Source organism: Perognathus longimembris, chromosome 3 (genome assembly GCF_023159225.1).
Source record: "Perognathus longimembris pacificus isolate PPM17 chromosome 3, ASM2315922v1, whole genome shotgun sequence".
Classification (NCBI taxonomy): domain Eukaryota; kingdom Metazoa; phylum Chordata; class Mammalia; order Rodentia; family Heteromyidae; genus Perognathus; species Perognathus longimembris.
Window position 1 is genome coordinate 59,787,812 of NC_063163.1, and position 16,542 is coordinate 59,804,353.

Consider the following 16,542-nt stretch of genomic DNA (forward strand, 5'->3'; position numbering starts at 1 on the left):
GGGAATGTGGCTTAGCAGTATAATGCTTGGTAACATGCATGAAACCCTGGGTTGGATTCCAGGGCACCACATAAAAAGAAAAAGCCAAAAGTGGCACTAAGCTCAAGAGGTAGAGTGCTAGGATTTAGCAAAATGAAGCCACGGACAATGCTCGGGCCCTGAGTACAAGCCCCAGGATTAGGGTGTTATAACAAAAACGAAAATCAGTGGGACTTTTTGAACTTTGGTTGGTTCCAAAGTAAGTCGTAAGTGAGAAATATTACTACTATATAAATGCTGCTTATGAGCAGTAAATTGTAAAGATTTGTCCTAAGTTGCCATGTTCCAGATTCATTACTATGACCATTTAAATATCAAAGTCCTTCTTGGTAGAAACTTTTTTGAGATTTTTCAAATATATAGAATATTCATGTGCAAACAAGAGAAAGGGAGAATAATGAAATGTGACATTTAATAGTGAACCTTTTTATATTTTAAAGATAATATAATTAAAAATATCTATGGCCAGCAGCATTAATTACTAGAATGCCCTCTCGTCTCCCATCTTCTCCACCTCCTTTTCTCTGTTTCTTCTGTTGCTCTGGTCTTTTACTTTTGGAGGAAGTACTGACTATTCTGGCATGACTGGAACCACAGCATACAAAAAGATCTATGGTTAATTTAGGCATTTACTTCCTACCATCCCTCCCAGTTAACTTCATACCTGACTACCATCCTTCAGTAGTACAAACCATAAGTAAATATAATTTTGCTGTTCTTGAATATTTGGGAAAACTGGCACAGCTTTATTTCCTATTCCTGTTATCACATCTGTTAAGATGCAGGTATAAAGAGAAATATTTTTTATTGGGAACACAGGAAATTGTTGGAAAATTGAGGAAAATAATATAATGAAACTTCTATCTAGAGCCCCACATGGCCTCTGTTGTCAAGATGATTCTTGATTTCAATTTTTCCTAAACTGGTATTCACCCTTCTACAGCTATCACTAACATATATCACAGACAAAAGCTGCAGTGTTTGTGGAGTTTCAGACTCAAACAGCTGTAAACAGCTGTCAGGAAGAATTATGACTGAGAAGACGCTGCCAATAAAAGAGATAACTATGGAAGTTGCCCTGTGGATTGAACTGGTAGAGCACCAGCCTTGAGCAGAAACAGCCTAAGGACAGTTCCCAGTCCTAAGTTCAACCCCACTAGGGAATTATGTTTAGAAAGAAGTAGAAACCCAACTAGATGAGAAGATTGTGAGCCTCATGACCACTGCAGAGGGGATTTCAAGTGGTAGAGTGCAAGCCTTGAGCACAAAAGCCCAATAGCATTGCCCGGGCCCATGTTCAAGCTCAAGACTGGCACATACAAGCACTTCAGTACATTCATTAAGGTTTCTAGACAGTGATATACCTCAGATGTAGTTGAATATCGTTCCTTTCCCAGGAAAAGAATGTTTTTTTGTGTGTGTGAATGACTGTGATTGATAGAAATGTCGATTGCTATGTTAGTCACCTTTCCATTCTGCTAACCAACACCTGAGATAAATCAGCTTAACAATAGGGAAGGTTTGACTCATCATGTTAGAGGTTTCAGTGTATGATTTGTTAGCATATAGTTATAGGGCTTGTACTGAGGCAGACCTTCAGAGTGGGAAGACACCTTTCCTGATTTTGGGGGGGTGGGGTGGAAGAGGAAGGGATAAGGGGGGAGGGGAAGGAGGGAGAGGGAGGATGAAGGGGAAAGGTAGAGAGAAGGAAAGAAGCAGTGACAATGACCCAATATCTTTGCTTTGTGCTGGCTTGGAGGCTTGAACTAAAGGCCTGGTCACTCTCCCTAAGCTTTTTTTGCTCAAGGCTAGTACTCTTCCACTTGGTCCACAGCTCCACTTCCAGCCTTTTGGTAGTTCTTTGGACATAGGAGTATCAGAGACTTTCTTGTGTGGGCTGGCTGTAAACTGTAATCCTCCGATCTCAGCCTCATGAGAAGCTAGGATTACAAGCAGGAACCACCAGTAGGTGACCAGTTCTGTGTCTTCTTTAGAACCTCTTGACATTTATTCTTGCCTTTGGACTTGAACATAGAGCTTTGTGTTCTTCCACTGGCCTCAAAGGCAATGCAATACAAAACAACTCTGAGATTTCCTCACACCAAAGATAGATGGGCCAATATTGTGAATCAAACAACGACAACCATTAGTAGGGATGTGAGGTAAAAGGAACTCCATTGCACTGTTGGGAATGTAAACTAATACAAGGACTCTGGACAGCAGTCTGGGGCTTCCACAAAAAACTAAACATAGATTTTCCCTAGGATTCAGTGACACCAGGCATCTACCCTGAACATCAGAAGCAAAGAAGCCACTAAAACATTTGCACATCCATGTATATTGCTGCACTACTAACAATAGCCAAGCTATGTAAACTGCCCAGATGCCCTAAACAAGTTGATCCAAAAACGGTATATCTACACAATGGAATTTTATGCAGACATTACAAAGTATATTGTGTCATTCGCAAGGAAATGGATGGACTGAGAACAAATCATGTTGAGTGAAGTAAACCAAGCTCCGAGACAGACCATGTTTTCTCTCATGTGCCAATACTAGATCTAAAATACACCATTACATAATAAATCATACAAGTTTCTAAGCATTCACACACAGGGAAACCAAAGGAGGATATGCTTAGCTGAGGAGCAGAAAGGTACAATTGGGGCTGGGAATGTGGCTTGGTGGTAGAGTGCTTGCCTAGCATGCATGAAGCCATGGGTTTGATTCCTCAGTGCCACAGAAACAGAAAAAGGCCAAAGTGGCGCAATGGCTCAAATGGTCGAGTGCTAGCCTTGAGCAAAAAAGAAAGAAGCCAAGGACAGTGCTCAGGCCAAGTTCAAGCTCTGACTGGAAAAAAAAAAGGGCATAATGCCTATGAGCATCTGCTCATAAAAAATAATATCCGTTGATATGAACAACAGGAAATGAAAATAAGATTTTCTTTTCTGCCATTTTCCTTCCTTTTCTTCTGTTTCTATTTATTCATTTATATGCCTTTGAGAGTGTAAGGGAATGCACAGGAATGGAGAGACAAAGGGTGAACAAATGCAGCAATGGTACTCACTATATACTAGGTTGAAAATGAAACTTACATGTTGTGGGTGGGGGGTGGAAGGGAAAAACTGGGAGAGTGACAGAAGGGGTGACATTGAGCACAGAGAAATGTACCCTTTATCTGACTTACATAAGTATAACACATCTGACATAATCTTCATAACAATACAAACTTGAAAATGAAAAGTAAAACCCAGTGATAAGCTGGTGCTCTGAGAATGTTCAACTCTTCAAACTAAGTGAGATTTCATTTGTCTAACACCTATGTAGGAGTTAAGAAGCTGATATTCACAAGCTGAAAGAAGTTGAATTAGTTCCATGATAGCCAAATACTTTGTATAAACTCAAACCCAATATAACCCTAGTTCTTCACACACACACACACACACACACACACACACACACACACACACACACACGTTGAATCTCCCTGCTCTTTCTCTGCCTCCCAATCTTCCCCCACTATTCCCCCTCACTTCTAACACCAGCTGGTTGACCTCAGGCCAAGGATTGCTGCTTGCTCTCACAAAGGCAGGTATAGTTTGGAACTTTATGCCTGGTTTCTTAGTTCCTCCACTATGACAACCCTGCTAAGTCCTATAATTGTTACACGGGAATAGCAAGACAGAGTAGACTGAAATGTCAGCATGTCTCCTTACCCCAGAAAATCATGTGTGTTATAGCCTGGCAGGCTGGTAGGCACATACCAACAGCCACAACCAGATCCATGCTTGCCTGCTTCAGGGATAAGACCTCAGATAATGAAGGATATGGCAGCACCATCAGGCCAGATGGCTGGGAAGGGCACTTGGGGACTGAGGAGCCAGAAGCAGTAAAGCTACAATCTGACATGTAAGGGATCCTCAGCTTCAGAGGCCAGATCCCTACAACCATCTAGGTAGCTTTCCTGCAGGGACAACTATCCCCTTCTTTTGGCCTCCCCTTGGCCTTTGTATGTTTGGAGGCCTGCATTTCCAAACACTTACTTGGCTTGAATGTTGGCTAGCCCATGCTGGGTTGGATGGGAGTTGGTGGTGGCAGGATGGACGACATAGGGTCTAAAACACAGTCCTGTTGAGACACTGAATATGGAGACAAAGACTAGGGCCTGGCTCCCCTTCCAGCACAGGACTTTTCTTTAAAATTGATATTATACTGGTGATGTGCAGAGGAAGTCAAACTACATGAGTTGGATAATGAGTACATTTTCTTAAGTAGGCTTGTGGCAATCTCTCCCAGTTCCTCCCTCCCATTTCCACCAAGAAGTTATATAGTTCACTTTCATCACTGCCCACTGAGCTCTTCTGGTGGACTTTTTTACACTTAAGTTCTGTGTCTTCCCTCACACATCAAAAGATAGACACAATGATAAACCAAACATGAAGATATGAAAACAGAAGAATCACAAGAACGAAAACAAGACATGGCTTGTTACCATATATATGTGTGTGTACATGCACACAACTTCATATAAAGACACATTGCCATTGTAAATTTGTTTCTCCTCGAAGAGTACCCTCTTTTGTTCTCACTGTGTGAGTCAAGAATGCTATATAATTTAACATTTCCAAGTATTTTAGACCTAACTTCTGCATATCAGAAAACATGAGTCATTTGTCTCTTGGAACTTGGCTTTTCTCACTTAACATAAAGTCCATCTATTTCCCTGTAAGGTCATGGTATACTTTCTAATGGCTGTGTGATGTTGGTGTGCTGATCTGCATTGTGTCCTAGATAGCAAGGTGTGCACATGGTGCAGACAGGGTGGCTTGCCATTGTGCAGTTACCCACAAAACTGACTTGCCACTAGGGGTCACTGAAAAAAAGGACTTTCAACAGAATGACCTAGGCAGCAGGGCCAGTCCCTGCAACTAAGGATGCTTGATCTCCCAGACCCTGTTCTGGAAGTCCAACTCAACCTGGTAGCCAGACTATCCCAGGACCTCTAGAGCAGGAGCCAGGGCTACGATATCCTGTCCACAAACTGCCTTGAAGGCCAGAAGATATGATGTTCTACTGTCTTGTCCTCCTGGGCCTCAGTGAGAGCCTCTCCTGACAGCCAGCCCAGAGGGTCTCTTCTTTGGTTGGGGTCAGGAATCCAGCCCAAAGCAGTAGTATTCACTGGACATGGTGCTGAACATGAGCTATACAAACTGTGGTTGGGAATGGGAGGGAATAACTAGGAAAGAGCAAGGGAAGGGGTAACACTGAAACAAGAGAAATGCAGTCTTTATCGTAAACAATTCTTGTAATCCTTCTGCACGTCATTTTTATAATAACAATAAAAAAGGTAAAGGAAAGTCCCACCCAGTTGGGTACCATTGGCTCATGCCTCTAATGCATGTACTGTGAACATCAGGTGTGAGGATCCCCTTTTCCAGCCAGGGCAGGAGAGTCCACAAGACTCTTATCACCAATTAACTATCAGAAAATCAGACATGGAGCTATGGCTCCAACTAATAGAGCACTAGCCATGAGCAAAAGAGATGGGGGAGAGTGCTCAAGTCCTGAGTTCAAGCCCAACATTTACAATGAAAATCCAAAAACATTCCAACCGAAAGCAGTGGTTCTCACTGAACACTATTCTGAAAATGTACTACACAATCTATGATGGGGTTACGATAGAAAACTTGGGAGGGAGCAAAGGCTTACATCATGCAAAAACAATGTACTCTTTATCTGACTTATGTAACTGTACCCTCACTGTACATGACATGAAAGAATACAGCCCAAGTCAGGAGCTGGTGGTTCAAGCCTGTAATCCTAGCTACACAGGGCAATTTGTAGAACACAGTTTGAAGGCAGTCTGGCAGAAAAATCCACAGGACATGTTACTTACAATCAACCACTACCAAAGCAAAAAACAATTGTGAGTGAGATGACAGCCCTCATTGAAAAAGCTAGGAGAGAAAACTCTCCCTGAATTCAAGCCCCTGTCATGGGAATAAAAATAAAGGAATTAAACCCTTTTTCAGGAGAAACTCCATGGAGGTTCCACTTTGTCCCCATTAAGCCAAATTTTCAACTGGCCAATTAAGGCATGGCCCATCTCCAGCAAGGCTCTCTCTCTCAACATGTTCTGACAGCTGGCATGTATGACCAGAAAAGTAAAGGCTGAGGAGCACAAGGTTGAGAAGGCTCATGGAAGGATCCTCCAGCTGCTGGCCTCTTGGCCAGCTTGACCTCTGGCCCTGTCCTCCACCAAGCATTTGCTGCAGGCTGTCCCTGTTATGAGCTTCTGCAACAGTGTCCACATACCAGGTGTGAGAGGAAGGCAGCACAGCAGCAAGCTGGTTGGCACATGATCCTGGATGGTGAAGACCAATGTCGTGTGCTCATTTCACCAAGGTCCAGCCAGGGGCTCACTGCCCATGCTGGGATATCCAGCATGCAACTTTCCTTGCCTTTGGGGCCCTTTGTCTCAGAGGTCAAGTGCACCATGCTCCTCCTCACAGACCAAATGTAGCAAGGACAGTGTGTTCAGACAAAGTGAGGCACGGGAAGCAGAGAACAGAAGATGACAAAGGAAAGGAGTCTTTCTGTTCCCAGAAGCTGAAGATGTTGTCTTCTTCTTGGGAAACCTTTACAGATGCCTGTACCTAAATACACAGCTACCTATACCCTCCCAAGCTCACAGTACAGAAGATCACTGAGATTTTATCTTAAGATTGGTTTATTATTGCAGAAAAAGAAGTGTCTATGACCACAGCCCTCCTCCACTCAGGACCCAAAATAGTCAGGATCATTGTAAGGACACACAACAAACAGCTTCTTATCTTCAAGAAGGAAAAATCACAAGTTCTAAGGGAGCCAGTGCTGCTCTAAGGGTGAGATCCTGTGTCAAAAGAACAAAACAAGCCAGGAGCCAGAGGCTTTAGCTACTCAGAATATTATCTGAGTAGAAAATGTAAGGTCTTCCTAAATTGCTTACACCTGTAAGGTTTTGTTCACTTGTGTTCTTTCATGTCTTTACAAAGAACAGTAAAAGTTTTCCCACACTGTTGATATTCATAGTTTCTCTCCAATGTGAGTATTTTCATGTCTTCGAAGGACAGAGGAAACGCTGAATGTTTTCCCACATTGCTTACATCCATAGGGTCTCTCTCCAGTGTGAATTCTTTCATGTACTCGAAGGGCACTGGAAAAAGTGAATGTTTTGCCACATTGCTTACATCCATAGGGTCTCTCTCCAGTGTGAGTTCTTTCATGGGCTTTAAGGTAACTAGAGGAAGTGAAGGTCTTCCCACATTGCTTACATCTGTAGAGATTCTCTTTATTGTGACCTCTTTCATGTGCTTTTAGGTAATCAGAGGAAGTGAAGCTTTTCCCACATTGCTTACATGTGTAGGGCTTTTCTCCAGTGTGACTTCTTTCATGTACTTTACAGTGACGAGAGTAAGTGAAGGTTTTCCCACAGTGCTTACATGTGTAGGGCTTCTCTCCAGTGTGAGTTCTTTCATGCACTTTAAGGTCCCTAGAGTTAATAAAAGCTTTCTCACATAGCTGACATCTGAAAGGTTTCTCTCCACTGTGAGTTCTTCTATGTGATGAAAGGTTAACAGAGGAACGGAAGCACTTCCCACATTGCTCGCACATATATGGTTTCTCTCCAGTGTGAATGATTTCATGTCTTCGAAGATTAGAGTAGAAAGGGAACATTTTCCCACACTGCTCACACCGATAGGGTCTCTCGCCAGGGTAAATTCTTTTGGACTCTTGAAGGGTACTGGAGGGAAGGTAAGATCTTTTACAGTGCAGACATTCACAGCACTGTTTAACTTGAGTGTCCATTTGTTCTTGTATATGGAATAAACTGCAACTATAGTAGTTTTCATATTGTTTAGCTGCAAATGGATTATTTTCCATATTATGCATTCTATAGCCAATGTTCCCCTGAAGAAATTTCCTGCAGGCTCTCCCACTTTCGTTATGAGTGCTGGGGCTCTCCACACATTCCTGGTACTGTGAAGTTATCTGTTTTGTGTGAGCTCTGAAAGGCATACCCATGCGTGATTGAGCAAGGATGGTTTCTCCAAACTCAGAGTTTTCAAAAGGTGCTACCAGACTTAGAGTTTTCTCATTCGTGCTATGTTTTACATTCTGCTGGCAGGCTTCATCACATTGACTACTTACTTCATGTTCAGAGAATCTCTCTAAACACTGAGGTCTGTAAAAACACAAACGAAATACAACACAAAGACAAACTGAGAACTTTTAAAAAACATTAAACAACTAGAAAGTTTTTCTCCTGAGCCTTCTCCAAATGGTCCCAATATTGGCATATTTTAGAGTTCTGAATTTTCAAATTTAGGAACTTGACTTGTATACTAGGTTAGTGCAATAATTACCTTACGTCTTCCCTTGGCCTTTTGTAGTTATCTTCAGTATTTTGGTTTTCCTGCTTCTTTTCTAAAATACAAAAACAGAAGTCATTGATTCCTTTAACACAATAGAAAATATATGAAGACTCCAACATTTTGAATAATGTGATCATGGTATATTCACATTGGTATATTCACCCAAATGCTCCATTTTTCATGCAACATCACTAAGGGGCATGAATATTCAAGCAGTTAAATTTGGGAATATTTACCTATAGAGGCCAGGTTGCTCAAGGTTTCCAACATCACATCTCTGTAGAGCTTCTTTTGAGAAAGTTTTAACAAAGTCCATTCTTCCCACGTAAAATTTATGGCCACATCCTCAAAGGTTATCTTCTCCTAAATTATTCCACACACAATTGCAAAAGACTTAAAGCCACAGCAGAGAAAAAACTCATATATATATATAATGTATCTGTACACATGTGTGTCCCGTCTATAGTGTTGTCCACATAGTTTTATATTCCCAAGACAATTGTCCCCATAGTCCTTATCACATGGTAGTTCTATTCATTGTTTTTACCACACAAACCTGTAACGCTAGCACTGCTTAAAGCTGAGAAAGGAAGAAAGAGCTGAGTAACAAGAATAGCATGCAATAGAGACAAAACAATGTGACTTGTTTAATCGACATAGAGGATTGTGCACAAATTAATGAGCAAAACAGATCAAAGAAGGAAAGGAAATCGGTCCTTATTGGGACAATATGAACTACAACATTCATTATGGACACAATAGATGTCACACAATAAGAGCACAGACTAGAATATGATACTTTAGGAAACTGGTATCTATTTGAAAACATACACTGTATTCCCCTGTGTGAGACACAATAATCAAATTTTCCTGAATATGGAAGATAAAAACAGAACACTTTCCCCTGTGTAGTGGTAAACACTTATAATCCCAGCCATTGAGAGGATGAAGGGGGACCATCTAAAGTTCCAGGTCAGTCTGGGTTATATAACCTTTTTCCAGAATTGTGGATTTGTGTCAGGGCTTCAACACAGGTTCTGCACACCATCACTTCACTTTTTAGCTTAAGGCTAGCACTCTACCACATGAGCCACAGCTCAACCTCTAGGCGATTGCTGTTAATTGGTCATAAGAGACTCACAGACTTTCCTGCCCAGGCTGGCTTGGAAGTGTGATCCTTAGATCCCAGCCTCCTGAGTATGTAGAATCACAGGAATGATCATGGGCAGATGGCCCAGTTCCAGATTCATCTCCCAACACTCTTGTCTCAAAATATTGTCCCCAAAATAGAACAAAAGAAAGTATCAGGCAATATAACTTTGACTGTAATACTAAATGGCCCAACAGATGGAGAAGTTTAATATATGTAAATGAAGGGAGACAAAAGAAAGCTAAATAGAATAATATCTGCAATGCAAGAGAAGCCAAAGGATTACTGTGGTCAGTACACTTATATGTAAAAAATACACAAGGAGGGCTGGGGATATGGCCTAGTGGCAAGAGTGCTTGCCTCGTATACGTGAAGCCCTGGGTTCAATTCCCCAGCACCACATATATAGAAAACGGCCAGAAGTGGCGCTGTGGCTCAAGTGGCAGAGTGCTAGCCTTGAGCAAAAAGAAGCCAGGGACAGTGCTCAGGCCCTGAGTCCAAGGCCCAGGACTGGCCAAAAAAAAAAAAAAAAAATACACAAGGATCACCTATCTAATCCAGATAATTTCCATGGTCTGATTCTCAAAACCCAAATGGAAATGGGTAAAAAACTGCAACACACTTTCAGTTATGCATGAATAAAACAGCAAATGAAACATACTCCATTAACTTGAGTAGCTAAAATTGTGAGTGTAAACCACTGGCATCTGGCCATAGGCCATATTTATAAAAATGATTATCATTCTAAAGGTGACCTACAGAGCGCTTACAGTTACAAAAGGCAAGGCACTGAGTGTATTTCTGTTTTGACAATGTCATACCTTGCCTCACTGCCTCGCTTACCTTCCCATCCCTACACACAAGTTGTTTAGTTTGTTTACAACACAGCATACTGTCCAATGAGTACCAATGCTGCATTTATTCACTTTGTCCATTTTTATTTTCTCCTTAACCTGCTAGATACAAATAAATGTGCAAAGAAAGAAGACAAAATAAAACACACTCGAAGAAGAAACCTCATTTCCATTTCCTGAAGCCCATTTTGATATTTGATACCATCAGAATACAAAGGCATTGTACCTTTGTTTTCTTCTCCTAAAGGTATTCTCCCTTGGTCTCACTGTCTGTGAATAACTAGAGTCTTATATAACCCATCACATATTTTTAATGCAGAGAAGGTACTGTGTGTTTGCTTCTCTAGTATATATCAATGTTTGGAAAAGTCATCATTAAAAGTCCCCAACAGGGGGCTGGGGATATAGCCTAGTGGCAAGAGTGCCTGCCTCGGATACACGAGGCCCTAGGTTCGATTCCCCAGCACCACATATACAGAAAAACGGCCAGAAGCGGCGCTGTGGCTCAAGTGGCAGAGTGCTAGCCTTGAGCGGGAAGAAGCCAGGGACAGTGCTCAGGCCCTGAGTCCAAGGCCCAGGACTGGCAAAAAAAAAAAAAAAAAAAAAGTCCCCAACAGGGCTGGGAATGTGGCTTAGTGGTAGAGTGCTTGCCTAGCATGCATGAAGCCCTGAGTTCCATTCCTCAGCGCCACATACACAGAAAAAGCCAGAAGTGGAGCTGTGGCTCAAGAGGTAGAGTGCTAGCCTTGAGCAAAAAGGAGGCAGGGAAAGTGCTCAGGCTCTGAATCCAAGCCCCAGGACTGACAAAGAAAAAAGAAAAGAAAAGAAAAAGTCCCAAACATCAGGAGCAGTTTAAAAAATAAGCAAACAGGTTGTCTCTAACCTCATACATTATTTCAAGGCCTCTTAAGGAGTTTGCAACCTAGCTTAGTGGAAGAGCACTTTCCTAGCAAGTGTAAGGCCCTGAGTTTGATCCTCAGTGGTGCAATAAATTAAGAGAATTAAGACATACATACATAAAGAAATAAAAAGTTTTGTAGGGTCTCCTAAGAAACCACCAAGAAGTATTTTCATAGTGCAATTAGTGCCCAGTTCCAGTAACTCCAGCTGAGAAATGAAAGCAGCACCAAGATGCTGGACAATGATGGGCCTCCTGGTCAGTACGCTGAGAATCTCTGGAGAACAAAACAACCTAGCCTGTGGCTGCAAGAGTGCTCAGCATTCAGGATCTATCTGGGGACCGTGGGGGAGTGCTGGGAGATGGGGCTGAAGGCACTCCAGCATCACACATGGGCACCAGGTGACACCCCCTTTCCAGTTTACATGGGTAAGATCTGAAAGAACTGAAGCCTGCAGGGAGAGCACCTGAGCCCCTAGGTTCTATTCACAATAGTTATATAAGTAACAGTCTCATGATAATGAAAAGCCCAGGACTGAATATATTCACTACAGAATTCTTCCAGAAATCTAAAGAAATATCAAGAAAGTTTCATAAACTGGAAAAGGAAGGGGCTCTGCCATTCATTCTATGAAGCCAGTATTACTCTGACAGCCAAACTGGACAAGACACAGAAAAACAGAACATTTATTTGAAAAAAATATAAAGAATCCAAAGTGGGGCTGGGAATGTGGCCTAGCAGTAGAGTGCTTGGGTAGCATGCCCAAAGCCCTGGGTTCCATTCCTCAGCACCACATATATAGAAAAAGTCGGAAGTGGTGCTGTGGCTCAAGAGGTAGAGTTCTAGCCTTGAGCAAAAGGAAGCCAGTGACAATACTCAGGCCCTGAGTTCACACCCCAGGACTGGAGGGAAAAAAAAAGAATCCCTAAGTAATCCTTTGACTAATCTGAATTCAGAGAAAGATTACATTAGTAAGACACACCCGAGTGAGCATGACCTAGCACTTACTTATACAGTGATTCCACAGATGTTTATACTCTTGCATAAATTTGATATAAATAACTAATTGATTTCAAGAAATCTGTTTCATCATATACAGTCAAGCATTGAATAAGAAAATCTCCATGTCCCACTCACATCATAATAAAAACTTCTGAAATACATATGCAAAAGGACATATCATTTGGGTAGCAGCAGCTCATATTTATAATCCTATTTTCTCAGAAGGCTGAAGACCTAAAGTCATTCTGGGCAGGAAACAAATTCCTTGAGGCCCTATGTTCAAGTAATCACGTAACAAATGACAAAATGGACCTACTGTTTCAGTGGTGGAGCACTAGCCTAGTGTAAAAAAGGTGAGAGACTAGGCCCTGGTCTTGAGTTTCAGCCCCAGGAATGGAACACACACACACACACACACACACACACACACACACACACACACACACATTGATATAAACAAAATTGTAAAAAAAAAAAAAAAAAAAAAGGAACTCAGAAAAGCACTCTCATTGGGCCATGGTTTGAAGGAAACCAACCCTTTATGCAAGGGATAAAGGCCTTAGAGATCACAAGGAAGGGCTCATCCAGCACAGCATAGCTTACTGCATGGGGAAAGGGAATTCTCACTTCAACACACAGCCTTCTATTCCACTCCAACAATTAGGAAACATTTCTCCATAGGCCTGAAACCAACCACACATGAAAACACTCCCTGGAACCTTGGAATGCTAGTGACTTGTTGCCCATTTGTCTGCTATCACTTGTGACAACTAATTGTTGTATGTTTTGAACATCACCTTATTATCTATCACCCAGGATTCACTTCTAATACCATCTGGGCCCCCTCTTACTTTTTGCACAGTTCCTGGAGTTTAAACTTAGGCCTGCGTGATAGCTCTTGTTTTTGCTGCAAGACTAGCATTGTACCAACAGAGCCACAGCTCCACCTACTAATTGAATTGGAAGTTTATTGGAAATAAGAATCTCATGAACTTTTCTGCCCAAACATGCTTGAACCTGTGGTCTTCAGATCTCAGCTGCCTGATAGCAAGGATTACAGATGTAAGCCATTGGTATCTGGTTAACACTGAAATTTTTAATCCTTTGACTACTACTTACAGTCAACTCCAATTCATCAACTATAAAATTTATTTTATTTAAAATATATTTTTACACAGCATTGTGACTGGTTAATTTTAAAGTGTCCATATCTTATTGTAAGACCAATTAAATAGGAATCAAGGTTCAAAGGAAAAAAGGAATCAATCACTACACGAGTCAAATATAATAACATTTATCAAAATTAATTCCAGGAAAAGAAAACACCATACTTTTTGGCTTGCTTTTTTATTGTTTTGTTTTGTTTTTGCCAGTCCTGGGCCTCGGACTCAGGACCTGAGCACTGTCCCTGGCTTCTTTTTGCTCAAGGCTAATACTCTGCCACTTGAGCCACAGCACCACTTCTGGCTGTTTTCTATGTATGTGGTGCTGGGGAATCAAACCCAGGGCTTCATGTATACAAGGCAAGCACTCTTGCCACTAGGCCATATTCACTGGCTTGCTTTTTTCTTTTTTAGTCTTTTGATGGATAGTGGGAAGGCACAGGCATGGAGGGACAAAAGGTGAACAAATTCAACAGTGATACTCAGTAGACAGTATGTTGAAAATGAATTATGCATGGAAGGAACCAGAGGGGAAAACTGGGAGAGGACAAAGGAATGTGACAGTGTCCAAAAGAAATGCACTCATTACTGCCTTACACAATGGTAACTCCTGTACACCACCTTTATAATAATACTTTTTAAAAAATGAAAACCAAAGTCGAGATCTAGCCTGGTGCTAGGGGCACAAATAGTTTGTAATCTTAACTACTCAGGAGGATGAGGTTTGAAGATCCCAGTTCAAAGCAGAAACTAGACTGGGCAGAAACATCAGTAGGTCTCTTACCTTCTTCTGTTAGCCACCAAAAAGGAGGAAGGGCGGCTATGGCACCAGTGATAGAGCACCAGCCTTGACTGAAAAAGCTCAGGGACAATAGCCAGATACTGAATTTAGTGCACAGAACTGCATGCAGGATCCCACACTCACACTTATTTGCTCCCTCTCCCTCTCTCTCTGTCTCTCTCTCCCCCACTCCTCTCTCTCTCCAGAACTGCATGCAGGATCCCAAACTCACAGTCACTGCTCTCTCTCGCTCTCTCGCTCTCACACTCACACACACACACACACACACAACGAATATGGACAAACATGACTAAGGACAATAACACGTGAGTGAGGACAACAGGTATACTTTCCAACACCAATCACATGTGCATATGGATCCCCATTTCTAATATGTTTCGCAATGGGGGAGACAGGTGGACATTTACATATTTATCGGGGAAGCACTCAGAATGGGAAAGGATGTGGGATTTAAATCCTGCTTCCCTTCAATCTGAAAGTCTCATAGGAAAACCAGGAGAAAAGACAGAAGACTGTAACACCACATCCTCACTGTTCCTTCCCCACAAATAAATAATAAGCAGATCAATTCCCTCCATCAGTAAATGGGGAGTCTTTCCCAGGATGCATCAGCCATTGCCCCACAGCCTGTGCTGAATCCAAGTCTCCTGAATTAGGCAGGATTCCGGACACGACAGGGTGGGCAGGGCTCCTAAGACGGCCACAAAGCCCGGCTCCAGCCCTTCTGGCAGGCCACTGACGGCTGAGGAACCGCTGGCCCCGCTTGACTACAGGGACCTGGTCGAGTCTGAAACAGGCCTAGGTAAGCGCCCGGCCACTTCCGGTTCGGTGAACCCACTCCGCACACAACTCCAGGTACGTGTCCGCATCCGCAACCGCTTCCAACAGCTTCCCTCCCCGGCCCCACACACCGCGCATTCGATCCTGACTGCACGCGAGCGTCCGCACTCACCATTTCCCGCTCCCTTGCCTTCCGCTGCCCTCGCTTAGGATCCACAGTCGCTGGACACCAAGATACCGGCAGAAGCAGGTTGAAAATCGAACAGGTAAGCCTCTGAAAATCTAAACCCCAAGACGTCGGAATCCGGGCGGTGGCTCCAGTGACAGAGCGCGCTAGCTGTAAACGAAAAAGCTGAGACGGACCGCGCGCAGGCTGAGCTCACATCTCGGGAGCTCCACTGTGGGAGGGGTGACCCGGCAGCAACAAAGAAATAACTCCTACCGGAAGAAACTGCGCGCCCACAGGAAAAAACTGTACGCGTCTATGTCATGAGCGTGCGCCTCACACCACTGACGCTTCTCATTGGGAGACTCCTGAAGGCTCAGTTAGCCAATCAGAAACAGCGGTTGTAATTGGCTCACTGTAGCAGAGTCGTCCCCCTCCCGCCCCCCCCCCCCCCCCCGACCTGAGTCACCAGATTGGATTCCTGGATTTGCCTATGTGGAGTTAGAGGGAATGTAGCCAGCGAAATTTGTCTGCTCAGTTCAAGCTTTTCCCCTGGGGAAGTTCTAGCTCAGCCTTGGGATAATTTATACAGCAGAATTTGCTCCCGCTATCCATTTTGAAGAGGGGGGAGCAGGGGGAGGGAGAGAGGAGAGGGATGAACTGAGAGAGGGAGAAAGAGAAGGGGGGTGGGGGGGGAGAGGGAGACAGAATGTGGTTTTGTGCTTTGTTCTCATAACTGCTTGTGGCTCCCAGAGCCCAATGACCACTCTCCCCCAGGGTCCCTCCTGGTTCTCAGGAAAACCTCATACCTGGCCTTATGTGAAATGCATAATGAATGCATCCTGAAAGAGCAAGAAGGCTGGCATCAGGAACCCACCATACAGGATAATTAACACTGTATTTTCCAAACAGGACAGTTCAGACAATAAAGCCCCAGCAGGACAGGGCAAGAATATCTTTTTTGTTTTATTTATTTTTATACAAATTTTATTGGGGTTATTACATATATTTCACAGTATACATTTTAACTTTCACGAGGAAAATTATCATCCCACTCTACATAGTTTATGAAGTCTACGACCTTTAACAATAGAAGCATTTTCTCCATTTCAGATGATATGTACATTACTTTACTTTTGCTTGGTAACATCTGTACCCTCGCTCTTTCTTTCACTCATTCCTTCCTTCCCATTCCCACCCATGAGTTGCTTAGTTCCCTTTCATCAATAGGACAAAGAATTTCTAAAGAAGAGTCTGCCTCTTTCCAGGTTTT

At 42.8% G+C, this 16,542-nt stretch overlaps 2 protein-coding genes across 2 annotated transcripts in view; both read right to left on the reverse strand.

The window, feature by feature from the left end:
- LOC125348411 (gastrula zinc finger protein XlCGF52.1-like) overlaps window positions 1-15,345 on the reverse strand; it is a 159,421-nt gene extending 144,076 nt beyond the window's left edge. Inside the window, exon 1 of the mRNA XM_048341623.1 lies at window positions 15,276-15,345. The gene's annotated coding sequence lies outside the window, so the exon portion shown is untranslated. The remainder of the gene's footprint in view (window positions 1-15,275) is intronic.
- LOC125348409 (zinc finger protein 501-like) lies at window positions 5,904-15,385 on the reverse strand. Its single transcript, XM_048341621.1, is given in 5 exon segments — window positions 5,904-7,110; window positions 7,112-8,263; window positions 8,445-8,505; window positions 8,690-8,816; window positions 15,276-15,385. Coding segments are annotated over 5 exon segments (1,410 nt in total). The 5' UTR covers window positions 15,279-15,385; the 3' UTR covers window positions 5,904-7,043.
- Between the last annotated feature and the right edge of the window lie 1,157 nt (window positions 15,386-16,542).